This window comes from Vanellus vanellus, assembly GCF_965231255.1.
Source record: "Vanellus vanellus genome assembly, chromosome: 13".
Classification (NCBI taxonomy): domain Eukaryota; kingdom Metazoa; phylum Chordata; class Aves; order Charadriiformes; family Charadriidae; genus Vanellus; species Vanellus vanellus.
This window is the reverse complement of record NC_138918.1, coordinates 7,862,253-7,889,781: the sequence shown is the minus strand read 5'-3', so window position 1 is coordinate 7,889,781 and position 27,529 is coordinate 7,862,253. Positions and strand designations below refer to the sequence as shown.

At 62.3% G+C, this 27,529-nt stretch overlaps 1 protein-coding gene across 1 annotated transcript in view; it reads left to right on the top strand.

Annotated features, from left to right (window-relative positions):
- The first annotated feature begins 1,222 nt into the window (after nucleotides 1-1,222).
- Nucleotides 1,223-27,529, top strand: part of PPARGC1B (PPARG coactivator 1 beta) — a 49,506-nt gene continuing 23,199 nt past the window's right edge. Inside the window, exon 1 of the mRNA XM_082489678.1 lies at nucleotides 1,223-1,395. Coding sequence (XP_082345804.1) covers nucleotides 1,312-1,395 — 84 coding nt within the window. The 5' untranslated portion in view covers nucleotides 1,223-1,311. The remainder of the gene's footprint in view (nucleotides 1,396-27,529) is intronic.

Below are 27,529 nucleotides of genomic sequence, written 5' to 3'. Positions count from 1 at the left end.
GATAAAAATGAGGGAAATGTGAAGACCTTTTGCTCCTCGTTACCCTTTGCTCTCAGCCACCTGGCCCCACTCCAGCGCAGACCCACCGAGCCTGGAAGTGGCCATCGGCCCAAGACGCTGCCCTCAGGGTTTAAGGGGTGATCTAGGGACTGTTGAGTGGTGCCTGGTGATGCTGAGTGCCCCCAATTTTAAGGGCTGGCTCTTATAAGGTCTGCATGGCTCAGCTTAAAGCAGGTGCCCTGGGTGGGTGCACATCCTGCAGGAAGGTGCTTGTGCCCCCCACGTGGCTGCAAGCACTGTGGGGCACTCTGCAGCCACGGGTGTCGTCCCGTCCCCCCCCCCCCCCAAGCCTGGATGTGACCCTCTGCCCAATACTCTGCACTCAGGGTTTATATATCTCATCTCGGGACAATCTAGGGACTGTCAAGTGGCACCCAGTGATGATGGCAGTCCCCTGGGTGCCCCCACTTTTAAGGGCTGGCACTTTAAGGTGCGCACAGTGGTGCTTAAAGTGAGTGCATGTCCCGCAGGAAGGTGCTTGTGCCCCCCACGTGTCTGCAAGCCCCGGGGGGCATTCTGCAACTGCAGATGTATGTCCCCACAACCCACCAAGCCTGGATGTGACCCTCAGCCCAACACCCTGCACTCAGTAGGTCTCAACACAGGGTCACCTAGGGACTGTTGAACGGTCCCTGGTGGTGGTAGGTGCCCCCACTTCTAAGGGCTGGCACTTTAATGTGCGCACAGCGGTGCCTTAAGTGGGTGCCCTGGGTGGATGCGTGTCCCGTGGGAAGGTGCTGGTGCCCCACGCGTGCCCGCAAGCCCCATGAGGCACTCCGCAACGGTGGGTGAACCCCCACCGAGCCTGGATGCGCCCCTCAGCCCGATGCGCCTCTGGCAGGGTTTACGCATCTCAACACGGGGTGACCTCCGGACTGCCGAGCGGTGCCCGGTGGCGCTGTGGACCCCCACTTTTAAGGTCGGGCACTTCCAAAGCCTGCCCAGCGCTGCTTAAAAAGTGGGTGCGCGCCCCGCGGGAAGCTGCTTGTGCCCCACGCGTGGCTGCAAACCCCACGGGGCACTTTTGCAAACGGCGGGGCTCCCCCCTTCCTGCCCTGCTCCCTTCCCTCTCACCCCTCCCCAAAGCTCCACCGCCCTCTCCGGCTCCCGCAGCCGGCGGGCGGGGGCTACGGGCGGCTCCGCCCCGCCGGTCCGCCGGGCTCCCCGCTGCCGCTGCCGCCGCCGCCGCCGCCGCCGCCGCCGCGCCTGCTGCATGCTCGGTGCCGCCTCAGCTCCAGCCGGAGGTGGAAGATGGCGGAGCCGGGGCCGGATTGCAGCTCTCTGCTCGATGAGGACCTTTCCTCTTTCGTCTTCAGTTACCTCGCTGACAGCCAGGTAGGGAGGGGGGTGGAGGGGCTCTGCTCTCCGGTTCCCCCAGCACGGTGCAAGCCGGTAGATCCCCCCCCCTTCCCGGGGCAGCTGGGGGAAGAGCCGGTCCCCGCACTCCGTGCGGGGACCGGCTCTTCCCCCAGCTGCCCCGGGAAGGGGGGGGTCCCGTTTGCCCCAGGGATGCGCAAAGGGGGAAATATGGGGGGGACGGACACGGACGCGCGGAACCCCTACTGCCCCCGCGGCTCTCTCCGCGCCCCTCCCCGTGGCGTCGGGGCGGCCCCGGCACAGCGGCGAGCCCGCAGCCCCGCCGGCGCTTTTCAGCACCACTCGCACGTGGACCTCCCCCCCCTACCCCCCCCTCTTTCTGCAGGGAATTTTTTTGGGGGGGGTGGGTGGAGAAGTTGATGGGTTGAGCCGTTTTGCCACCCCCCCCCCTTCCCCTCCCTTTGCAACAGCCCCCCCTACACACACACTGCAAAGGTGGGGAGGGGGATGTCGCGGTGCGGGGGAGGGGGGGGGGCTCCGCAGGGGGGCTGCGCGGTGGGGGCTGATAAGAGCCGGGCTGTGGGATGAGTCATGCCGAGCGTCAGTTACACGGCATACGGGCTGGGATGTTGGGGGATGGAGGTTTGGAGCAAGGGGGGGGGGGAGATGGGGGGTTGGTAGGGAGAGGGGTCTGTCTCGGTGCTGCGAGTCAGCGGCTCCAAGATCTGTATGGGCTCCCTTTTGGACGGAGCTGGGTATTAAAATCAGATTAAGGTTCCTTGGCAGCTCCCGCACGATCACGAGAGCGAGCCGTGCTGGCTATAGGGCTTGCATGCTTTTCCATTTTGGGGGGTGGAAGAGAGGCGCTATACAATAAGCCGGGCAGTAGCAAGAGCCGTGACTGATCTGGAGCACAACGGCGCATTTCGCAGTCGGATTGATGAGGCTGGTGCAAGTGGGAAGAGTTTTCTGTAGTTATATATCATCCCTCCAGCCCTTCACTTTCATAACCACGGATTACAAAATAGCTTCGATTGTGAAGCTAGCACATTCATCCCAACCCTTGCTCTCTCACCAGTTTAGCTCTGGGATTGCAAACAGCGGGAGCGTGTGTGCGGGGAACAGGACGGGGACTAATCCTGCTGTTTGGGTTCAAAACAAACAAGGTCTCAAGACTTGGTAAATCAGATTTGCCCCCGGTGCGTGTGCCAGACAGAACCAGGCAGGTCTTGCCACCAGCTAGATTGATGTAGTCCCGGCGCCTCTCCTCGCATGCACCAGCTCCAGAGTGCTCCGGCTTGGCATGGGACCCGGGCGGTTTGCTGGGGGCAGAGCAAGGGGGAGGCGGCAGCTTCGGTCGTTAACGAAAAGCTGCTGACAGGTTGATTACAGCAGAAGGGTCAGGAAGGGTGAGAAGTGGGCCGAGAAGATTTTGTAAGCGGTTTTGCGTTTTCTGATTTGGGCGGATTTATTATTGCCGAGGGAAACGTGGGCTAGAGAAGAGGAGGCTGGTTGTGTGGGATGCCATCCCCTGGCAGTACGGAAGGAAGGCTGCAGCTCCCCCCGCTCCCCCCCCCCAGCCCCGTTGATCCCTGCACAGGTGAAAGTTCCTGGCTCCGCTTCCCGGCAATAACCTGCCTGCTCTCCGCATGCTTAACGTGAAATGAAAAGCTCCTGTGATTGCAGCACACATCTCGAGGCTCATTTCATTTTGCTTTTTTGGTCAGCATTTGACATGCCAATTTAGGAATCTTATTCCAAAAGGGGACTGCTAAGCGGGGAAAAAAAAAAAAAAATCTTGAAAATTGTTATCTTTCTCTGGTGCAAAACCACCATGTTGTGAACATCCCCTGCAAAACGGGGGACTGCAAAATGGCCTGTGATGAAATAAGACCATTTTTATGGCATCTCTTAAAATACGGTTTGCTGGGCTTTTTCTCTCCCTCTCACATCCGTGCACTCTGTTGGAGGGAGCAGAGTCGGTACACGCGCACAGTTAGTGCTAGTCTGAGGGCTGCGGGGTGTTCGGCGTGAAGAGCAGCAAAGGGATCTTTGCAGCCCGCTGCGGGTTCCCTCGGCAGCCTGGGCTTGCTCTCCTGCCCCGCGCCTGCTGCTCATAACTGCATTTCCTCTCTGCCCCCACGTGCGCGGAGGGGTTAAAGGCTGGGGCAAAAAGAAAAGAAAAAAAGGAAAGAAAAGAGGACACCCCCCCCTCCCCCCCCAAGCTATGATTTGCATGCATTTGGTTAAGAAACGCCTGAAGTTGTAAGCGCGTGTTGTGCTTGTACCTTAACCTCTGATGAAACTGCAGGGAAGGCTCCAGCCCCGGCTGCTGTCACATGCCGCTTTATAACTCGGAGCGGGAGGCGGTCCCGGGCTGGCCGCTGACGTCTCTCCCCATTACTACCGTACGAGCCTCTGCTTACAACTGGGTTACTGACTTCTCAATGAAGCCCGAAAGCTGCTTCCGCAAAGTCCCCCAATGCTCCAGCACACGATCAGATTATCCTGAGAGGCTACAATGTCAGGAGGCCATGAGATCATGGATAGTAGCCATTTCCTTCGTGGAAATCTTGAGGAACTCTGACTCTCCCCCCCGCGCTCCTCCCCAGTCCTTGCTTTCGCAGTAGGTTTCGAGAAAGGTGCAGTTGGGTGCGTGCAGGTGCCCGGCAGTTCCTTCCTTGGGAGGACTCCGGGGGAGATGGACGGTGAAGGTTTGACATGGATATTTGCATCAGTCCCTTAATTTTATGGGCTTGTGCTGAGGAGGCCTGCTAACCTCTATTTACATATCGAGGACAGCGATGATTCACGTGGTACCTGCATTGCTACAGAAGGAAAAATCAGGGTTTTTCACTTGATATCTGCCTTTCTCCTGCCAACTCCTTTTCCCTCTTTAACAACAAAAGAGGTGATTTTCTTTTGCTGCAACTCAAAACCTGTCGTTTCTGGGCCCGTTTAATCCATTTTGCGCCACTCTTTGCCGCTCAGAGGTGCGAAGCTGGTTGTAGCTGGTTCATCTGCTGGCGCCGGGCGCTGGAGAGTGCCAGCCAGGCGGCTCTGCCGAGAGCACCGCGGAGCGGCCGGCCACGCTCAGCATCCCTGCGAGAGGCGGGAGCAGTTTGACTCTTATGCTTCGATTTGTTTAAGAACCCCACACAAAGTGCAGCAGGGGAGAAAATAAAAAACCCAACAAAAACCCAGGCTGCTTCTCGGAGAGACGCTTAAAGATCACATGAACTGAAATACAATATTCCCTCTTTAACTCCTCAGCCTCCTGCTAACAGCTTAATCCATTGGTGAGCGCGGGAAGCACAGCGGAGCCCTCGGTGGAAAAGCGGTCCATCGGGCGGGTTGTTACTGTCAGTAATGACGTGGGGACGCATCCCTAATTTCTGATACTCCTCACTGAGCAGACCAATATTCCGCTTTTCCTGCGGCTTGTCTCTCAAAGATTTTTGGGAGGGGAGCCTGGCTGTCTGAGACAGCCCAAGGGCCTGTGTTATCCTCAGCCTGGCTGCATTGCTGCAGCTTGGGTTGAAGGGCTGCAGCATCGCCGGGGCTGGAGACCCCCCCCTCGCTCTCTGGGGGAGGCACGGCGAGGAGGCTGTGGCGCGGTGGCTGTTACCCACGGTGGCAGTTAGCAGAGGCCATGTCGGTACGTTTGCAAAGCGGGGGGTGGCGGTTGCTGGGGATGCCGGCAGCTGCCCGCGCCGCAGCGGTGGCTGCGGGAGATAGCGAGCGTGGCGTGCTGCTGAGCCTGCCGCTCGCTCAGAGCCGGGAGAGAGCAGCGGCGGGGGGAAAGGAGGGCTGGGGGGAAATCTGGCCCCTTGGAGAGCCTCCCCCTGCACCTACCTGCCTTCACCCCCCCCCGGCTTTTGACCGGATCCCCCGGTGCTCCCCACCCTGGGCGGGCTGCGGGGCTGCCCCATGCCGTGGGCTTTCCTCCCTCCCACCTGCACATCCCTTCCCCGGTCTCATGCCGTAATGGAAAGGCACATCTCCAACAGGTGAATAATTAAGGTCTTAACCTACTGCCTCCAGCAAAGGGAGCTTTGTGAAGGAGACGGATCTCTCTCCCACATTAACCTTTCCAATGTCAAAAGCCTCTTTGTAGTTAGAAACTCCACTTGCTCCGGCACTTCAGCGCTGTCGGTTGTCCAATGAAAAATGCCGGGGGGGGGGGGGGGGGATGCCCTTCCTGCCCCAAACCCCTTCCTGGCTTTGAGGAATGGGTCCTGTGGTCCCCAGCACGGGACGGGGGACAGGGACGTGGGCTGGCTCCTGGCGGGCCATATGCTGTGCTGCCGGCCACTGCTGCCTGCTGGGCTGGAGGCGGGGGAACCCTCCGGGCTCTGAGATGTCTCTTGGGGGGGTTGGGGACCGGCTCGTGGCAGAGCCCGGTGTCCGCGTTGCCAGCGGGCAGAATGCTGACGAGGCCATGGTCTTCCACGGCCAGGACGTGCCAGCACCCAGGGCAGCCTGGGGATGTCACCCATCCAGCTGGGGCGGAGGCGGTGTGTGGGGACAGCCCGTGCCTTCGCTGCCCAGTGCCTGCGGGGCAAATGCCACCACAGCCACCGCTCCTTCTGCCTGCCCATGGCCTTGGGAAGATGGCGTCACCAGGGCGAGGGACACCGTCCCCGCAGGGCACTCTGAGCCTGGGAGCCCCATGGGGCTCTCCAGCATGGAGGGGGCTCTGGCTCTGGCTCTGGCTCTGTCGGGAAAGGGCTGTCCCCAGAGATAAAGGCTCTGCTGGGACCACGCATGTAGTGCTCCCTCGCCACCACCGAGGAGCGGGGGCAAGGGAAGCCGGGGGGACGAGGTGCCGGCAGGGCTTCGGTCGGCAAACGCGCTTGCCGAAGGAATCAGCTTCGGGCTCCCGCAGCCGAGCCCCGCTCCATGGCAACCCCGCACGGGCTTATATTTCTCGTGACTGCTTGGCAGCCTGAAGTGATTTAGCAGAGGGGGAACTTTGTACACGCCGGAGCCGCCGCTGCCAGCGCGGCCATGCCGGGCCGACCGCCGCGGTCCCGGCCACGTGGCACTCCTCCTCCCTGGGGGATAGGAGCTGGGGGCAGCCCCTCGCCCGCATCCCGAGAGCGGGCAGCCGGCTCCCCTGCCTGCGTGCCGTGCCGGGGCGGGCAGGTTCCCACCGCCTGCCTGCCGCCTGGCGAACGACCCTCTTGCCGGCGCCTGGATGAGGATGTTTTAAGCTGCCTCTGCTTGTAGTAACGAGCCAGAGACTAAAGGTTGGAGTTAATGGGGTGGGTGGTCAGGTGAGGTAATGACCTACTTCTAGGGGCAGCCACGCCGTAGGCACCGGGTGATGGTCCAGCCAATGTGTTTCCCTTCCCTTATCACTCGGCTGTTCTGCTTCTCAGCACTTTTCCTGAGCTCTGGCTCACAATTTATTGTTTATTTATTTATTTATTTATTTAATGGTGTGGGGTTGTTTGTTTTTTTTTTTTTCTTTTATAATGGGAGCTTCCAAGAAATGCCGAAGGACTTTGCGCAGGTCTGGCTGCGCGCGGGGTCTCACCAGCCCTGTCCTTACCCTGCTCCCTCCCACCGCACCTCCCCAGGCGGAGGTGGCAGCCGGGGTTGAGGGGCTGCAAATTGCTGTGTTAATAAACCGATTCACTTCCGAATTAAGAGAAGGGAAAATAAAAGCTGGAAATCTCCTTTGCCCCCCCGTAAGAGCTGGAACCCCCCCACCCGGGGAGGGGTTTCCCTGTGCTGCAAGTCTGGTATCTGCTGGTGGGGGGTGTGGAGGCTGTGGCAGCCCCGAAGGCTCTTTGGGATGGCCCCATCCAGTAGCCAGACTAACCTTTGATCGCTGCTGGCTCCTGGGCAGCTGTTGGGGGCTTAGGGAAAATGCTTTGCTTATCTTGCATCCCTGCTGGGCTAAGCAGGGGGGTGCTGGGTGCCTCCCCAGTGCCCCCCCCCCCAGCCAGGAGCGAGGAGGGCTCTGTGGGGGAGGATGCTCCTCAGCCTTGTGCGCCCAGGGAGCACGCTGAGGATCCTGCTGAGGTATCACAGGAGCTTTTTATATCCGCCTGTGCGTACCTACCCCTCCCACAGCACCCTGTCCGCCCAGGTAGCCAACGGGCAGGCGTTTGCCCTCGCGGCTGGGAGCAGGCGACCTCTGCCCTTGGCAAGGGGGAGTCTGTGCGATGGGGGGGCTGAAGCTGGAGAGACCCCCGTGCGCCGGGAGGGCTGATGCGACACTTTTCCCCTCCCCTGGGGACGGAGCAGTACATGCTTTATAGGGATGTTTTTGTGCTGAGGTGGCAGAGGATAAAACGAGTGCCTCTTGCAGCGACTACGGTTGCAGGGGAAGCGTATCTTCACTGAGATGCATTTTCTAAATTCTTCCTCTGCGCCGCTTCTGCACCCTGCGGTCGCTGCCTGCAGCGGCAGGGAGCACGCCGGCCGAAACGGCCCCTTCTGCTGAGGCAGCGCCACCGGTCAGGCTCCCCGGTTCCTGTTTCAGTCTGCAGCGTGTTCATCGCTGCTGTCGCTTCTGCTTCCCCGGCCTTTGTGTTGTGGAGGCTGCAGGACCCCCTTCGACCCTGGCGTGTGGGGTGGCGGGCGAGCGGTGTGGGAGGTGTCATCCTTCCCCCCTGCCAAAAGCTGCCTTCCCCACCTAGTCCCCGGGGAACCCTCGTTTCCTAATTCTCCTGCACATCAAGAGCAAGGAAATCCTGTGGCGGGGGGAGATGGAGGGGAGAGGGCAGAGCATCCCGGCGCAGGCGGCGGGCTGAGCTGGGGCCGTGCTGCGGCCGGAGCAGCGTGCTGGGGCGGCCGGCGGTGCCTTGCGGACGGAAGGAAGCCCAGCTGCCTCTAATCATGTTTCTTCTCCTCCCGCCTGCCCGGATGAGGGGGGACTGCAGGTTTCGCCGCCTGCAAGTGACAGCTGGGGACCTGGTTGTCCTGCCCCGAGGGGACCCGCGGCCAGAGCAGCCCCAGCTGTCCCGGGGTGCAGGGGAGCCGGCAGCGCGGTCCCTGTCCCCCAACCTCGGCAGCCCTCTCGCTGAGCCCTTTCTGGCTTCGTTTTTCGCCACAGTGCCTAGAGAGGAGCGAGTTATGTTATTTTTTCTTTTTATGAAGAAAGTGCAAATGTAGCCGTGGGGTGTTTCAGGAAACATCCCAGCGGGACGCTGCCGTGACCCTTTGCACGCACACGAGGCTGCCGGGGCTGAGCTGCAGCCAGCCCCGCGGCATGCCGGCCGGGTTAGAGCAAAGAGCAGCGCTGATTGCGGCTCGGGCGATGGTTTTACACGTGCTTGGATAACAGCAAGGAGCGGGAGGTGTAAACCATCGCGCTCGCACAGATCCACTTGAAGTCCAAAGCAGGGGCAGGCTCTGGCTTCTCTCTCCCCCGCAGAGGCGAGCATCACCTGCCGGCGCCGGTGGGCTCAGGGCTGGGGTGGCCGCGGTCCTTTGGCTCCTCGCACCTCTCCCGGGCAGAGCGCGCGCTCCCTGGGCCGGGAGCAGGAGGAGTGCCGGGAGGATCGGGGCCTCCCTGCCTGCGCCGGCGGAGGGCAGGGCAGGACACGGGGGCTGCGCGGAGGTTCGCGTCAGGCGAGCCGGCGGTGCCCTTTCCTGCCACGCAGAGGTTGCTCCCCTTGGCACCTGGCACGGCACGGCCGAACTTTGTTCCAGCTCAGGTCCCTCTTTCCTGATTTCCTGGGACTCGCACAGCCTCGGTGCAAATGTTTGCAGCTTCCGTGGCCCTTGGCTTCGAGCTAATTAAACTTTGCATTCCTGTTGACTCCCTCTAAACCACAGCTGCTTAGCTGCCTTCCTTTCCCCCTCTGCGCTGGGGCTGCAGCCCTGCCTGTGCAAGGTATGTGCGGCTCGGAGCCACCTTCCAGCATCCTCATGTCGGGAGGGTTTGTATACCTTCCCTGGAACCGCATAAGCCCCAACACTCTGCATAGCTGGAGCTGGAGATTCAAACCGACCAGCACCGTTTCTCCTTGCGAGCAAGCTTGCACGCAGATAGTCACGACCTAACTGTGCTAATAACGAAAAGAAAAAAACTGCAAATGTTTTTCTTAAAAAGGAAGTTTCTGTCTCTGTGTGGGCCCCACCAGGAAACTGGAGCATGTGGGTTTTGGGTGCTAAAACCCATTTCCCAGGTAACAGACCTCAAGAACTCAAGCCTGTGAGAACCGTGCGGTTTTCTCAAGCTGAAAGGTTGGATGGTATTTGAGCTGCTTTTTTTTTTTTTTTTTTTTCTTGTGGCCATGTCCTTTTAGGAAGGAATAAGTATGTCTATTTATATATATTTTGAAAATGAAAGCACGTGGTACGTGTCCCCAGAAACTCCCATGGTGCCTGTTGTCACCCAGCTCTAGTGGGGACGCTGCTTTGCTGATGACCGGTGACCATCCCTCCCCAGCAGCTCTCGCCGGCAGCCGAGCTGGGGAGCGGGGGCAGCCCCTGCCCTGCACCCCCGGGGAGTGGGGGCAGCAGCCATAGGTGTGTGGGACATGCTCGTGCACGCGTGTCTCCTCTCCTGGTGGAACCAGAGGCTTCGGGATGTGGAAGTGGATGCGGGAGGAAGGAAGTCGGCAGCTGAGCGGGGAGGGATGTCGCGGGGGGATTGTTGGGACTGGCACTGATGGGGAGGGCTGGAGCTGCTCGGTTTATTTACTCCTGTTGGCTCATCCTGCCCGTGGTATCGGTTGGCTGCAGCGATGGCTTCTCCGTTCCTGCGCTAGCGCACCCAGAATGGGGGACGTTGGCAGCTCCCCCGCTGCCTCCCCGTGGTCGCCAGGAGCTGCCCGTGAGGGTCCGCTTGCCCGGGCTCCCTCGTCTCAGCCTGCACCGCTCGCCTGCTGCCCGTCTGCCCAGAGGAGCTGGAAACCACATCCAGTTGAGGCGAAAATAAATGAAAGGCAGATTATCGGGGGGGGGGGGTGGGGGGGAAGGCAAGGGGGACAAGGGGACAGGGACTGTCCCCATCTCTGCTGCTCGCTTTTATGGCTGTGCAAGGAGCTGGAAACGCAGCTTTCAAGTTTCTCTCTGTATTTATGTAACCCAAACTAACTCTTTTTTGGAAAGAGCCGCTCTGTTGCATTCAGATACCTAAATATAGCAGCTGCTCTGGGGGGAGGATTAGCCTGCAAGTGCCCTGGCGGGTATGGGACCTTTGTGGACGGGTGTTGAGGGGAGTTTAAACCTCTTTCAATCAAGCCGGGAGGGTTATTCCCCTGCCATTAGCAGGGCGGGCTTGCAGCCGTCCCGGGGCAGCGAGGAGCACGCAGCAGTGACCGGGCTGCAGAGGCTGGTGGGGCAGCAGGAACCCGCTGAGATGTGAACTGCGGGTTTTTTTATAAATGCGTCGATGCCTTTTGAGGCCAGAGCCCATCTATGCCCAAACAGGCTGTTTGCTAACGTGCCATTGCCTCCCTTTGGAGGAAGGAGCCGTGCACAGAAGCAGAGCCGAGCTCCGGGGCGTACCCACCAGGTCCTGCCCTGCCAAAGGGCCGCGTGGGGCTGCGGCACCTCGAGGTGATCGTTCAGGGCTGCTGGAAGAGAGCCACCGCTGCGATGTGGGCTTGGGTGGAAAGTCCAGGAAGGGCGAAGGTCCTTCTGGCCTTAGGTGTACGGGGCACCTCAGGCATCAAAGTCCTTTAAGCTCTTTTAATGGAAGATGTGGGACCAACCCTTTGAACTGCCGAGCTGAGGGACGCCCCACGGGCATGCTCCCCACCCTCGCGGGCACTGGGACCCCTACGCTTGGCCGGGACGCAGGCGGCGGCAGGATCCGGGCACTGTGCGCAACCCACGGACCCGCTTCTGCTTCGTGACCCCTCATTGCCTTCACACAAGACCCCTCATTGCCCTCAGAGTGAGCACAAGAGACGGGTTTGCCTGTCTGACCGCCTCCCTGGCTTGCCCACATGGCGTGGTGGGCTTCTCTTGTACCACCTGAGACCAGCGAGGCTTGCGCCGTGCACCGAATTTTGATGGAAACAGAGTATCTGAGAGGTGCGCGGGGTGACTTGTGCTTTTGTTTCTTGACGTCTCCGCCTGCCCTGTGATGCGGGTGCTGTGGGTCCCTTCCGAGGAAGGCAGGAGCTGTCGGTGCGTTCGTGTCGGTGCGTGCCGATGTCCCAGGGACGCGGGGCACGGAGCACGTGGTGCGCTGCTCGAGTCTCTGCAGTTGGCTGTTTATCAGCAGAGCAGGCGGAGGGGGCCCCGTTGCGTGCCCCCTCTGCTCCTCCCCGCTTGGCAGCGCTGACAGCGGGAGCCTGGCTGCCCGGCGCTGCTGCCGGGGCTCCCTGATCTGTCTTGCGATTCGGGCCCTGCTGGAGACCTGCGGGGGAGATTCCTTATGTTCGCCGCGGGAAAGCAGAGGGTCCCTCGGCTATTTGAGCCTTCACCTCTGTGCTTTTCTTGTTGCTTCCCCTGCGCGCCATGGCTTGCGAGTGCAGGCATGTCCGAATACCTCCCGGTCTGCCTGCCGCCCATCCCTGCCCCTCGCCGTGCCCTCTGCCCAGCTCGGAGCTGTGCAGCCTCGCGCCAGTGCTTGCCCTGGTGTCCTCTGCCACCCCCGCCGTGCCACCAGGGCAGGAGCCACCTGGCTAAACGGTGGGACCTCCGGGGAGGTGTCGGTGAACACAGGCGTGCTGGCTTCACACCGTGCCCTTGTACAACCGTGCCCAACGGTCCCTCGTCTCCCATCACCCAGGCAGGGACCAGGCAGGTTCGGCCCCGTGGCAGCCCCGCCGGCGGCCTGGGTCTGAGGGAAGGACCCTGCCATGTTGGTGATGCCTTCTTCAGGCCCGTGTTACGTGGCCCGAGCGAGGGGGAGGTGAAACAGAGAAGGTAAAGGCTGCGTGTTGGAACGGGAGGAGGCAGTGCCGGAGAGCCGGCCGGAGGGCTCGCAGTGTCCCCAGGTTCCCCGAGCCGCTCCGGCAGATGGCTGCAGCCCTCCCGCCCTGCGCTAAGGAATACAAATGTGTGGCAGATACGGTTACCCAGCCCCGAGAGCGGTGTTAGCTTTCATCTAGATCGATATCCCCGCCTGCCTGCATCTGAGGGAGCGCTCAGCTGGCAACACGAGCCCGGCCGGGAGGAGACACCCGCCAAGGCTCTGCTGCCCGCTCCAGACCCTGCCTGTCCGTCTGTCCCTCTGCCTCGGCACGGAGGCAGAGCCAGCGCCAACCGCAGCGCCGTTGCCGTGCTGTCGGACTCTGTCATGCGTAAAATGTAATAAATAGGGCCATAAGCCTTTTACGAAGTCTATTTCCACTCTTGGATCCGGGATTTAATGCATGGCTGCTTAGAGAGGCTGAGGATTTCAGGGGTCAGCCAGGCTAATTGCACTGCTGGAATAAAAGGGCGCACGGCGGGACCCTGCGCGCGGGTGGGAGGGGGTGCCGGGGGTCCCAGCCACCCGCCGCGCTGCCCCGGCCCCGCGCGCTCCCCGCCAGCCGCCTGGGAAAGCAGCGGCCACGCGCGGCGGCTTGGCGAGGGATGCGGTCCCCGGGGAGGGCTCCTCAGCTGGGCACCGGTGGCTTTCGGGGATGGGGAGGGGGGAGACCGTGCCAGCTGGGGAGTCATACGCTGCAGGTGTTTGGTTCCCCGCTGCACCGTGGTGTCCCCGGACGTCTGACTGAGCACGTCCGGCTGGAGCGCTTGATCTTAGGTTACCTGGAAGCCAGGGAAAGCCTCCATGGGGGCCGAGGGCCAGTGAGGATCAGGGTTGTCCCGGTGCAGGCTGGTACTGCCGGGCTTGGCGGGCCCCGGTGCCAGTTCGGCCCCAGCCTGCAGCATCTCCTTGAGCTGCAGCGGGGAGGCGAGTACTGCCCTGCCAGGCTGCCTGCTCTGCCGGCTGGCCCCGACACCGCGAGCTGGGGTGTGAAGGGATGCATGTGCTTGGAGGGGGTGCCACCGGGGAGACAGCCCCGCCAGGAGTGGAAACGCAGCCCCATGGGGGAGAGACAGGGACACGATCCCAGCCGGGTGCTCCGGTGTTGGGTGTGCGCCCAGCCAGCACGGGGATGGGCGTCGGGACCAGGACTGCGCTTGCATGGAGGTGTCGGGGAGGGACCGATGGGGACGGGCAGGCTCCGCTTCACCGGGACATCTGTCAGCCAGCACACATCCTGTAAGGAGAGGGGGACCCAGATGCCCGGAGGCTCCCGGGGCTTCACCCTGTGCCAGCCGGCCGCGCAGGGCTGGCAGGGCTGTGCCGCCGGCCGCGGCAGACGGAGGACGCCAGCTCTGCTCGGTTACTTTCCTGGCTGATCCTGTCATCTCCATCTCACGCCAAGTGCTGAAGTCGTCATGGAAACCGGCACGGCGGCAGCCTCGCCAGCGGCTCCCGCGCGGGATCCTTGGTCTGAGCGCCCGGCTGGCGCTGGTCTGCCGCGGCGGTGGCGGGTGGCCGGCTCAGTCGGCCACTTGCTGCTGGTCCTTATTCCTTGAGGGCATCAGTCTGCTGCTGGGCTCCAGTAACACGCACGCACGGTCGCTTCCCCGGCATTGTAGCAGGGCCCAATCCATTAGCATTCACCAATCCCAGAGAAAGCCTTGCAGAAAGCACAAAAAAAAAGCACCCTATAGTATTGCTATAAATAGTACCTGTTCACAAAGTTATCTTTAGCAGCACTGTTCCCACCTTCATTCATAACAGCCACCGCACGGGCCTGATCCTTCTCCCTGCTCCCCAAGTGGCTTTGAGGTAACCCCGACCTCCCGGGGTGCCCCACTCCTCCCGCGCTTCCACCACTCGCCAGCGTTTCGTTTGGCTGTGGAAAGAGACAGTTTGCAAACCTTTCCCTGCAGTGGGAAACGGAGCGGGACTTTTTTTCCAGGGTTAATTTTTCTCTGGTGACTGTAACTCTGAACTCTGCTTGCCTTTGCCTCTCCTCCCACGTCGCTCCTGTCCAGTGGGGCTGTGTCGTGCCAAAGGCTTTCTCCCTGGAGCATCCCTGCTGGAAGTCCACGCTGGTGCGGGGATTTTGCTTGATCAGTGGAGGAGGCAGTCCCTGAACTTGACTATCGGGGATGGAGTGTTTTCCACTTCTGTTGCAGTGGGTGTTTTCATGGGTTTCGAGCTATGGTCCTCCCTTTCTGGCATCTTCCATCTTCAGAGCTCATGCAGACACCTGGGAGGGTGCAGGGCTTTGAAAGGGCTTTGAGGATTCATGGGTTCAGCCCACCACTTTGAGGCGGCATCTCCTGCCGCTGCCAGGGAAAGGCTTATTTCTCCTATTCCTGAACTCGGCAGTCAGAGTTCCTCAGGTTCCTGGGCTAATCTGTTCCTGCCTTTAACGAGCTGCCTCATTAAAGTGTTTTTCCTTAATAATCAACCCTCCGGGCTGGGTGAGAGGCTGGTGTGGTTTGACTGTAGACAACTGGAGACCTGCAGGCTGCAAAGGGCTTTTCCAGCTGCTTGCGGGGGCGCGGGATGAACACCAGCCCTCTCCTGCTCCACGGTGCCGACCAGGCTGTGACGGGGGCAGCAGCCCAAAGCACCCCGCACCATGCCTCTCCTGGGCTCCGGCACCGGATTTTCCGGACCCACAAACCTCAACAGTGCAGCTGAGAAGGGAAGTGGGTCACACTGGGGACGGCACCTGCCCTCGGGGTGCAGCTAACTGGGGATACTGGGACTAAACTGCCCTGCTGCACAGTCTTCCTGCATAACGTCCTTACCCGGTGATGTGCCGCGCTGGGGCTGCTCGACGTCACCCTACGAGCCAAACCCGTGCGTGCACGCTGCCGAGCGGGCATGCCCGTGCACCTCGGGCCCGGGAGGTGTCCGCCCAGCCTTAATGAGGGGGTTTGAGCTTGTTGCCGTGGTGCTTGGGAGCCGGGGCGGCCGGTTTCGATACAGGGAAGTGGAAATCTCCCTCCTGGGGGCCTGCTGCGTGTGGAGGAGTACGCACACAGCTTGCAGCCGTGGCCTCCTGGGAGCATCCGTCCAGCGGACGTTGGTCCCACCTGGTGTCCCCATGTCCCGTCCCCCCCGTGGTGGCGGCTGCCCTGGCGGAGCACGGTGCAGGGCTGGGAGCGCTTGGGGCGATGGCTGCGAAGGAGCAGATTCAGCAGCGCCTTTGGCAAGGCGGCAGCATTTTACAGTTGCCACAGCCCGGGCTGAGCCAGCCCCCGTCTCCAGGCCATGGTTTTTAGGGTGGCAATGATGCAAGGCGGGAAGGTGCCTGGTACCCACGCTGCTGGGGCCGCTCCGTTTATATATAGCTGACCCACTTGCTGAGCGGGGGCTGCCGGCCCCTCCTGTGCCGCACTTGGGGGTGCGTGCGTGCGTGCAGCGGGGGGCTGCGAGGGGCTGCACCAGCGTGGGCCCGGGAGCAGGGGGCTGCGGGCGCCGGGGGCCGCAGCCGCCTGCGCTATGGAAGGGCTGCGGGAACTCTGCGCTCGCAGGCTGCGACTGCGCTGCTCAGGGGGCACGGGCTGTGTAGCCTGCCCGCTTCCCCAGCACCCCCCCAGCCTCCCCCACCCACCGGCACCCCGGCTCTCCCGGGGAAGGAAGAGCTCCCCAGCAGAGACGGGAGCGGGCAGGAATGGCTCCAGGAGGGACCAGCCCGAGACTTGCCCGGCTCTGCCTGGACTGAGGCAGGATCGCAGCCCCGGGCGGCGCTCAAGCCCCCATCCCAAGAGGCATCCCAGGCTCCTGCAGGGTTAACCTGCCTCCTGGCCACCCCCTTCCCCTCCGGCCATGCCTGGGAGTTGGGTGCCCAACAGGCAGGGGGTTTGGGTGCCGGAGCAGCCACGTTGCTGCTACCCTCAGGTCTGTCTGAGCAGGCACACGTGCGGCATGCGTGTGCATGCACCAGCGCGGCAGGAGCCGCAGCACACGGCGCCCGTGCTGCCCGCCGGGGCCAGCTCACACCACACGCGCTGGGCGCGTGCGTAGCCAAGCGTGCCTTGTGCTGGTGCTGCCGGCGTGCTCCGTGTCCCGCTGCCGGTCCTGCCCTGCCCGCCCCAGGAGGGGGGCTCTGAGCCAGCGGGAGCACGGAGGTGGCTGGGACACGGTGGCAGAGAGACCTTGTCCTTGTCCCCTGGTTGCTGAGGAGCTGTGCTGCTCCCCAGGGCTCACATCGTCTCAAAGGCACAGCGTGGTGGCCTCCCAGGCTCCTGTTCCCTCAGGGGACAGGGTACGAGGACGGGGCCGAGCAGAGTAGGTGGCAAGAGGAGAGTGGGCTGTAAGAGACGAGGACACAGCCCCGCTATGGGGTCAGGTTCCCTTGGACCAGAGCACCCAGGAAATAACGGAACAATAACCCGTCAAAATTCACACTCCAGACTACTGCGAGCACAAACCTTGCGTCCTCTCTCGTGCTTGGTGCTGGTGGGGCTGTCCCGATCGCCAGGCACCCGCAGCCCCAGCTCGCCCCTCCAGCTGCCAGCCCACGGGGGGCTTGGGGGAGCCCTTGGAAAGCACTGGGCTGCCGAAGCAGTGCCTCTCGGTGACAGCCCCTGGGAGCCAGCCACTTCCCCAGGATGGGAAGGAGATGAAAAGAAAATCTCTTTCGAAGCGTGGCTGGTGGGACGCCCCGCCATGTGATAGCCACAGCACGCAGGTCACCCGGGCGAGGGAGGTCACTTTGGGCGCTGGTGCTCCAAAGTCTGCACCCAAACGGGACTCGGCTAGTTTCCTGGGGAGGAGAGGGGTGCCCGGCCGCCCGTCGGTGCCGTGGCCCTCCTGGTCACCGGCAGGCACGGGGTGAAGTGAGAATGTCTGACCCCTTCTGGGTGGGCTTGTACTGCTGCCCCTGTGGAAGGGGGGTTGGCCGGGTGAACTGTGGTTTGGTAGGAGAGGGGCTGGGAGCCCCCAGAGGCTGCGGTTGCTTGAGCTGCCCCAGGTGGCTGCATAGAGCCACCTCCTGTCCTGCCCCACTGGTCTTCTGCCCACCCCGAGCCCAGCCCCCGGGGCAGAGCATCGCAGGGGTGCCCACGTGTGGGGACGGGGTCTGGTGCCGAATTGCCCGTCACAGCAGGCTGCAGATGACACCGTGCCAGAGCTGGGACCTGCAGCGAGCTGCTTTGCGGCATGGCGCCAGCGCTGGCATGGGGAGGTAGGTGCCATGAGAGCCTGGGACATGGCAGTGGGTGGCACAGGAGCCTGGCAGGGTGGCCCTGGAGAGACCGCGGGACTCAACCCCATTAGCCCCGCAGCTCCCTCCCCAGGATCAGGGCGCCTGGCCAGGATGCTTTCCCGAAAAGAGCTGCTATCCACACGTAGTTGCCTCTGACAGGCTAGAGGGGACACGGTGTTCCCATCCGATGGCCTCTTGAGGTCCCTTTGGCTGGGTGTTTTCAGAGCTGTTGTGGTTGGCACACCTGGAGAAAGGCAAGTCCCCAAGGCAGGTCAAAGCAAATTGCTTGCTGCGGAAAGGGAAATTAATTATAGGCGCCTTGCTGCACTCCAAGCAACTGCAAAGGCTGATGTTTCTCCTGTTGGCCGATAAACTAATTGTAATGACAAAACCTCAACAAAAGCAACGTGCTTAAATGCTTTCTTAATTAATAATTCTCAATAATTACTTGACGTCAATGACCAATAAACATTTCGGAGAAGGGAAGTTGCCGTTAAGTGCCTGATACCTTTGCTCCCCCAGCCACTGTGCCGTTCCTGCAGCTCTGATGAATCCCACAGAAAAGCGCAGGGACGGCCAAGCCCGATGTTTTTAAAGGAAAACATTAAGCAGGAAAAATGTGATTATTCACGTGCATGTCCACAGGGAAAAGTGGAGGGAAGCTGAGCAACCGCTCAGCCCTGCTGCTCCCCGCTGAGCAGCTAGGAGGGATGGCAATGCCGACGGGCAGACACCCAGAGCGGTGGCACCCATGGGTGTCCCTTTCCTGCCCCTCCGCTGCTGCTGGTGGGCTCCTGTCCTGGGGACAGCATGAGGGCATCTTCCCAGGGAGCCCGTGTTTAAGGGGTCTTCAAGGCCCTGCTGAGTGTCCTGCACCCATGGAGGGTCACCTCCCTCCTGCAGGCATCCGCCACGTGCCTCTTCCTCCTCTTCCTCCTCATCCTCCTCCTCTTTCCCACGGCCTGTCTGAGGGCAGCGTCTCCCAACTCGGTGCTGCCAGGCCTGAGAGCATCACCAGCTGCATTTTATTGGGTGGGAGCTGGGGAGACCCCGGTCCATCTGCTGTTAAGTGGAGCCTTGGGAAACCGGCCATTCGTCCTCACCGCAGCGCTCCTGCCTGCAGCGCAGTGCCGGGAGGGTTAATGTCGTCGTAGTCCTCCTCCTCCTCCTTCTCCTCCTCTCGGCTTCACAGCCATCTTAAAACCGCTGGAGCCGGAGCTGTGCTGTCCCTTTTCCCACTCCTTTTACAGTATGGACCAGCCGGCTGGCCAGGGAGCCCAGCCGGCTCCTCCATCCATCCGACTCCTTTCCTTCTTTGGATGTCCCCTGCGCTTGCTGCCCGGGCGCTGCCTCCCTCCCGCGGGACCCGTGCCCCTGGTGAGGGGCGATGGCTGGGGCGAGGGGCTGCCTGCGGCCGGGGGGTGCAGCAGGCACGGGGTGCGATTTTTGCGGAGGTTTCTCTGGGACGGAGCTGGGTGTCTGCCAAGATGGATGCCAGCCGGCTCCCAGGCACGGTTAGCACTTAGTGAGCCCTTTATAGCTGCAAATCCCTTGGCGGGCGTAAAGCGAAATCCTCCTGCGGGGAAAGGTGGGAGAGGGTCGCTGTCGTTAGCCAGAGGGTGAGGAGGGGAAACTGAGGCACAGCCAAGGGACTCTCGAGCCGTTTGGGGTGAAGGAGCCTGTTGCAGAGCATCGCATCAGGGATGGGGACAGGACTCCTTCTGGCAGGACGGCAGCAAAGCCTCACCCGGCACATCACCATCCAAAATAAGCTGTGGTCCTGGGGGGGGGTGGGGGTGGGAGGGGAGCAAAAGCAGTGATGCTGCAGGAGGTCCCCCCCAACCCAGAGAGCTGCAGGCGGGCCGGCTCTGCTCCCTTCTGAGCTCTTCCCCCATCTGCCGCCCCTCACATCTGGACCCGGGGATCCCGGGGGTGTTTGCTGGCGACCGTGGGAGAGTTGCTGGAGCATGCGCTGCTTCTGTCCGTCAGAACAGCAGCAGCGCATGCTCCTGGCTCTGCATCCCCAGTGCTCCGTGGCCTGTTACCCAAATACCAGCTACTGCCCAAGGGTTTATGCCCGCCGTGAGCCTGGGGAAAGCAGGGGAAAGGCCTCCGGGGCTGAGAGGGGAGGCAGAAGCAGGGAGTCCATGTGCCCCCTCTCTGCTGCTTCAGCAGATGTCAGCACAGGGAGGAGGAGGTCATCCAGAGATCATGTTTGGGGTTTTCTTGGCTTGCTTGTAAGTCTTTGTGCATGGGATGGTCCCTGAGCAGGGAATGGGGTGAGGAGGGGGAGCAGCCCCCAAAGGCATGGGGAATTCGCTGATGTGCTCCTTCCTCCTCAGCCCAGACATTCCCCCAAAAGAAGGGCTGTTGCCATCTGTAAGGTCTGGCTGAGGAATGTAGCGTGGGACTGGCCAGCTCACCCCAAGTGTGGGGATGCAGTGAGGACTGGACCACTTCAGGCTTCCCCGTGCTTTGAAAACATGAAGGCTGGTTGGAAGATTATGCGATTTGGGGGAAAGGGTCAAACCATGTCCCCCATCCCTGGTCCCCAAGCTGGGACTGAATAGGAATTCCAAGACTGGGAACATCCCATTTTATCCAGGGTTGGGCTGAGGGATGTTCCCGGGCACACGGCTCCCGTGAGCTTGCAGACCCCCAGCTCCCTCCCCGCTGTGCCACTGCAGGTCCCCATGGGCACTGGCAGCAAGAGTCTTGCTGCAGCCCCCATGGCAGTGGGGACACCCTGTGGGGTCCAGGGACCTGTTGGTTGGAGGGTGACATTTTCAGCTGCCCTGTACGAGCCCTGTGCCTTGTCCCACTTGGCCCCACGTGGGGACAGCAGCCTGGGATGTGACCATGCCCTTCTGTCCAGGGGGCTCGGGCTGTTTCTGCAGCCACCCAGCTCAGCTTCCAGCCAGCAGCTGAGGTGCTCAGGAGCAGGGGGAGTCACCTCTGCCCCTGCCCGGGGGACACTCGGTGTGCCTGCATCGCCCCCTCCCCGTGCCAGCGATGGGCGGCTGTATGACGGGAGGGTGTGCGATGGGTGGGTGTGCGATGGGCAGGGGTGCAAGCAGGAGTGCCGTGCAAGCCCAGCAGCTTCCCGGTCCCCACGTGAGCGGTGGCACAGGCGCAGCGGGTGTCACGGCTGCGTACGCTGCCAGCCCCACTGCCGGCAGAACAAGGCAGCCCCCAGCAGCCCCCCGCCGCTCTGTGACACCCTTGGGTGGTCTGGGTACCGGAGTGCGTGGAGTGCAGGACTGGCACTGCCGTGGGTGCCGTCGCCCCTGGGTCCAGTCGCTCTCCAGTAGGAGTGAGTGATTAATGGATTAACCCCTTCCCTCCCAATGCTTCCCAGCCTCCCGCTTGGTCCATGGGGTGGCTGTGGGGGAAAGGCCAGGCGGGCTGCGGAGCTGGAGGGCTGTTTCCTTTGGCCGGCGCTGCAGTCATGGGGCAGGAGCCATGGCCATGGCTGGTGGTGCTGGCAGCGGGGTGCCCTGGCCACCCCGGGAGCAGGTGTCCCGGCGTGAACTGGCCGGCCGGGAGCACCGGCGGCAGGAGGCAGGATGCCTGGAGTTCCCATCCTGCTTGGCCTCGTCTCAATGGGACTTGGCGCCAAGAGCCGGGGGGGGATGGCTGCTGCGAGCAGCCAGCAGCGCCTCGGCCCAGTCTGGCTTCCCGGCCGCGTGGGGGTAGGGGCTGGTTTGCAGCACATCCCCTTTTTTTACCATTTTCCTAGCTGTAGTGATGGAGGCGGCAAGCACACAGCCTGGGGCTTGATGGCATGCACCGCAGCGTGGTTCCCTGCCCCTCCTGTCCCTTGCATGGGGCTCCTTCTCCAATGTCCCCACCAGTGAGCGGTGGGAAAAGTCCCTGGAGTTTGCTCTGCCCAGGCAGGAGGCTGGTGGGCAGCTCACACCGTCCCTGCGTCTCCTGGGACAGCTCTGCCGGGGCTGCGGGCTGGGGTCAGTGCTGGGGTTTTAGCAGGAGCACCTTCAGGGTCCCACCCCCTCAGATGCTCCCCCGTGGGAGCTCGGGCGAAGGGGCCCGTGCAGCTTGGCCCGGGGTGGGGGGGCTGCGTGGGGCAGTGCGGGGTCGGCTGCCGGGGGAAGGGTGCTGCGGGATGGCAGCTCACGGCCGCCTGTCAGCGTGGGCGGCAGCCAGCGGCGTCTTACGGCATCCCGGGTGTCACCACTCTTCCTCCTGCCTGCGCCTCGGCCCCATGGCAGCTGCCTTCACACCACATCCCAGAGCTAAACCTGGTGGGATTTTGTGCTCTCTCAAGCGTGTAGGATGTGGTCTCCGTCCTCCCCTGCCTGCCTTGCCCTGAGCATCGTCACCTTTTCCCCCAGCACCACATTTCCCTTCAGTGAACCAGGTCTCTCAGGAAAACCTTGGCAAGGTGTCACGGTGGCTGCAGGTCCCTAGCAAATTTTGAGACATGTCTCCTTCCCTCTGGGATGTGCAACAGAGGGACAAATCCTGGTGTGACCTGAGTGTTTGGCAGAAACAATCCCTCACCCATAGTCCCAGGGAGGCAGCGAGTGCAGCCGGGTCGAGCGCTGGCACCCGTGGCTGGTTTGGGTGAGGAAGCCATGGGAAAGGTGCGCATCCTTTGCCAGGCGGGCTGGGTACCGCTGCTCTCGCCAGGAGCAGGGGGAACCCTTTCCCACCCAGGCAGGACCTGCTCGTGGCAGCGCATCTCTAAACCCCTCCGGGATGCAGAGTGGGGGATTCAGTCCTGCAGCTTTTCACCAGCAGAGTGTCCCCATTTCTCCGGAGACACCCAGGGAGAAAGCACACGGTCTATTTTATGCATTGCATCCCGTTGAAGCCAATGTGAGCTGCTGCACTGGATGTCTATGGGCAGTCCCCGGCCGTGGGCGAGGGGGAGCATTGGTGCGGCCCCCCAGCTCCTCTCGCACCAAATCCAGCAGCCGGCAGGGTAATAAATGAGGAGTCTATATTTAGATACAGCATCTGGAGAAGCGCCATGGCGTTGCCAGCAGGTTTTACTATTCAGCGCAGGCAGATTTCCCTGCTCCTCCAACCTGATGCCACCTTTGCAGAGAAGCTCATCAAGGACATCCAGCACCAGCTGGAAAAACACCCCAAACAGAAAATCTGACACCCGCAACAAGAGCTTGGCATCCGCCGAGGGATGGGTAGAGCGGAGCATCCCAGGGAACCTTGGAAGGAGCTGGCTCGGGGCCCGTTGGGTTTGGCAAAGGCTTTATTTTGTTGCACAGAAGTTTGTAGTAAAGGAACGTGTTGCAGGGACGCAGCCATCTCCTATGGCACCCCTGCCCAGTGTCACCTCCTCTCCCGGCTCTGTTGCTGGTGCAGCTAAGCTGGTGTCTCTCTTCTCCATGCGCCGGGCTGGCTGATTCCTCTCCCTTTTCCGACGAGCGGTACAAAGCCTGGCTCTGCAGCGCTCTCCACATTCCCACCTGGACTCCCGGGGTCGGACACCATCCGTGCCAGGAGCCCCGCAACCGCGGTGCCTGGCTTCATCCCACTTCATCCTGCGTTTTCAGCGCAGCCTCAGCTATCGCCCCGCAGAGCTGCTAATCCATCCGGTGCCGAAACCTCCGGCAGCAGCCCAACTGCCCTGTGCTGCTGGAGCTGCTGGGAGCAGCCGGGGATGGTTAGGGAACATTTTCCTGCCAGGGCCAGGGCTGCCGAGCCCCCACTGACTCAATCGGCGGCATATGAAGTTCCCAGCAATCCGTGTTGAAATTTAAGGAGAGGCTGAAGTGTTGTGCAAAGGAGGAAGAGCCCTGCGCGGAGCCGAGCCGCAGGTTTCCTGCCGTCCCACAGCGTGAGGCTGGTACCGGCTTGGGAACCAGGAGATTTGCATGAAGGTGCCTGGTGCTCGGATCTGGGTTTTTTCCCCCGTTTTGCAACATGTCGGAGGCTGTTTGGAGCAGATGCTCTCCACGTGCTGGCTCCTCTCCTTGCCTTAGCCTGGGGAGAGTTTCTCCAGGCAAAGCCAAACGCTGAGCCGCTGCCATGAGGCGTGTGGCTGAGCCAGCCCGTGACAGACGTGGTGACCAGCTCTGCCAGAGGCGTCCTTTGCGGCTCACAGCACCTCGCCTGTTCTTTCCTGCACCCCTCCCAATGTTGATCGCAGCAGGTCATGGGGAGCAGTTTGGTCGCGTTCCTGCATCCCACTGAGGATGCAGACGGGATGGGAAATCCCAGCGCGGCCACAGTGCCAGGCAAAACTCACCAGCAACGGGGCAAACAGCCCCTTCCCCACCTCTGCTGCACCCTGGGGCTTGCACGGCCCCCGCTGCCCGCTCTTGGCCGAGCGCGATGGGTGTCGTGTGTGTGCGAGCTGCGCATGGACAACCTTTCCTCTGGTTGCCCGTGGTGCGCGCTGTGCATCAGCAGTACTGGGACACTTGAGGACACCTCAAGGACTGTGAAACCTGCTGATGGGGCTGGTTCACAGCTGCGCTGGGGGATAACAGCGCATCGCGCTGGGGGACGGCGAGCGCCCGCACCTGCCCCCACCTCCTGGAGCACCCCAGGGAGGGAGAGCCCCTCGTTCACAGCCGGCACGGCGTGTTCAGCGTGGGGACGGAGGCACCCGTGGGAGCCCGGGCAGCTGCCCGCAGGGGACTGGCAGCCGTTTCAGGAGGAGGAGGAGGAGGAAGGCACCTGACTGCCAGGCAGCAGTCCAACTAGTTGAAACGGCTCCCGTTGCGGTTTGCATAACCCAGCGCGGCTCAGCCGGGTCTGGGGACGCGCAGCTCCACGCCGTCGCCCACGGTTGGAAACGGCGCTGCCAGAGGAGCGCTGGATGGAGAGGCCGAGGGCTTTGCTTGCTGCGTGCCGTGCCCGCCGTGCCCGCCGTGCCCGCGCCGCCGGCGGCTCGGAGGTGCAGGGGTGGCTTGTTCTCCTCTGGCGGCGGTGGTGGTGGTGGGGGTTGTGAAGCCAACTTCACCTGTGGGCTCAGTGTGTGTGGGCCGGGCAGGGCTCCCCCGCCAGCGCCATGCTGAGGGCAGCCATGGGGCTTCGCTGCCCTCCCTCCCTGCCCCTGCCCGGCTGGAGCCGCGGCCCTCCCCTCCGCCGTGACACTGCCCGAGGACAGCTGGCCACAGTCCCACCGGGCAGCCCCCCACTCGGGGGGGCAGAGGCAGCCGAGAGAGACGGAGGGATGGCCTCCGTGGAGCGGGGGGACGGATGGGATAAGAGGGAGGCGCAGAGGTGGTGGTGGGGCCGGTGACTGGAGCTGCTCACATGACTGGGGAGCTGCTGCCAGGCGCTGGGACCATTCAGAGTGTATGAAGGTGGCACACCAAGCAGGAGCCTTAACCCCTGCAGGCCTGGCGCTGGGATTCGGGCCCGGCTGGGACATGGTGCTGCCAGGCGAGAGGTGGCCTCCCGCGCACCGGAGAGGACCCCCTGTTCTGATGCTCCCGACCCAGAGGGAGATGCAGGGTCAGACCAGTTCTTGGGCACCGGGCTGTCGGATCCAGATTTGAAATCTGGATTCCAAGCCAGCCTGCCCCGGGGTCTCTGGCTTTAGGTCGATCCCTGGATTAGCTGGGGTCAAAAATGGGGGGGTGAGGGGGTGGAACACATGGCTTGGGAGCAGGCAGGCTCAGGGCAGGGTTGTGAGGGAACTGGCACAGGACACGGAGCGGGTGAAAGGGTCTCATTTAAGCCTAGAAAGTCACGTTTGTGGGCTTCACCCCTACTGGTTTGGGGGAGAGGAAGGAGGGGTCCCAGCCCCCGGGGGTGGCCAGACCCCACCGAGGGGGGGCAGCTCCCCTGCGCCCCGCCGGAGCTGTCGGGCTGGGGGTTTGGGGAGGGGAAAGGTGTGGGCCCTCGCAGGGGGGGAATTTGGAATAGGGCGAAGCATTGTACATGTGGGTGATCGCCCGGGTTTGCATGTGCTCCTGCAGGAGAGTTTTGCCCTCGGAGGGATTTTTCTATCTGGAGATCTCGGAGCAGTTTCTTTCCGGGGTGAGTCAGTTGTTTGTGGGGAGGGGGAGACAGGAGCGCCCGGTCCCGACACGAGGCAAAGCTCAGAGGAGCAGCTGGGTTGGCTCCAGGCTGCGGCTCCCAAAAATGCTCGCTGCAGAGCCAAAAAGCAGGGACAGAGCCCCAGCCCCGTGTCCCCAGGGGCAGGTGGCCTGGCTGGGACACACACCTCTTCCCAGGACACCGGCAGCGCTCCGGTGCGGACCCAGGCACAGCAAAGCCCCGTGACGGTTGTGGGAGCACTGGGAAATCCCCAGGCCAAACAGGTTGCGCTAGTGAAAGTGCAACGGGCGCCGGCGGCCCTGGTGGATCACACCTCCACCATCCACCCCGTGAGCTGTGTACACAGCCTGTGGTCACGGGACCCGCTGTAACCTGCTCTCATGTCACCTTCCCGTGCCTCAGTTTCCCCACTGCAATAATTGGAATAGTATCAATACCGTTGGTCAGTTAACCCTGGTGATTTCCTAGCGCTGATGGTGCCCGCCTGGACAACACCCAGCTGTCCAGCATCCCTCTTCCCCACCACATTTTCAGGTGGTTTGAATCACTGAAGGGGACGATGCAGCCGTGCCAGCTCTCTGCAGTTTTGGGGTGCTGGGGCTGGCACAGCCCTCCCTGGGCGAGCCCAGGAGGCAGCAGCGCTCGTGTCGTGCGTGCCCACCAATGCCAGGCTCTCCTGCCCCCCCCTCGCCAGCTTTCCCGGGGAGCGCGGGCAGAGTCGTGCCAGAGCGGAGCCAAGCGGTGACCACGCCGGGTGGTGACGCATCTCCTCCAGCCAGGACACCTCCAGGCGCTGCGCAGAAAATGGGCAATAATTTAATCAGGGAGACGGCAGTGCCCGGTTGGTGGGCCCAACCAGTAGGGGGGAGGGAGGGAAGGGAGCCCCCGATTCAGCAGAAGGGGTGGGGGGGACCACTCTCCTTGCTCTCGCAGGGGACACTGGTGATGGGGAGCAGTGAGGTGCAGGCAGCATGGCCACGGCATGGGGTGCCAGGCAGGGCCCTGTCAGGGCAGCAGGCAGGAGCTGGCGCGGGCAGCGCTGCCCATTCCCGTGCAGCAGGGCCATGCAGCGAGGGGTGGCCAGGAGGGAGGGCTGGGCAGGGCTGGCACTTCCATTCCCGCTGGGATATGGGCCTGGGCACGCATGGACAGGCCTGGCAGGAGGGTACGGACAGATCTGAGCAGTTTTGCCCTTTCCACAGTGTTTTTCATCCTTTGAGGCTTCGCGCCTCCAGCTGAAAACTTCATTTTTCGCATGGGAGGTGGGCACAGTGGGGGTTTCCCCAAACCCCCCGGGCAGGACAGCCAGCGCAGCCAGTGTCTGGTGGGAGGAAGGGTCCGTTGATGGTCACAGTGGGTTGGATTTGGTGATGGTGCCCTGAACCCCGGCAGGGCACGGCACGGCACTGGAGCGTGCCTGTGGCAGCAGAGCATCGGGGCTGGACCCGCTGGGAGGTCAGGCTAATGCGGGAAGATCCTCCTTGCGCCTTCTTAACCCCAGCTTGAACCTTCCCCGTCTCCCGCCTCGTCCTGATTAGCACTAAGAGGGTGCTCTGCTGCCGGCAGCGCGGGCAACACCGGGCAGTGCGGTGGACCGCACTGTCTTCTGTGGTGGGGAAATGCCTTCACACCTCTCTGAGCTTCGGTACAAAACCTGCAGGCAGGCAGGCAGGCAGGCAGGCAGGCAGGAGACACGCTTTCCTCCCTCCCTTGCCTGCCACCTCCCTGGCAAAAGGCACTGGGAGTGCTCCTGGCTGAGCACAGGCTGCCTGGACAGTCCCTGCTCTGCACAGGAGCATCAGTGAGGTCTGGAAAGGTGCCTGTGACTTGGGAAGGTGAAGAGCATCCTGCAGATGATGGGCACAGACCTGGCAGATGGATAACCCTCCGCTGTGGTGTCTGGCAGTCAGCAGGTTCTCTCCACCCGCTCCTCAGACGTGTATCTAAAGGGACAGGATTTGGGCCGGCTTTAACCTCAGCTCCCGTTTCACGGCCGTGGATCTGCTGACACCGAGTGCCAGAATGCGCTGGGAGTTACAGCCCCCCCGGCGAGCGCGGCAGAGCCA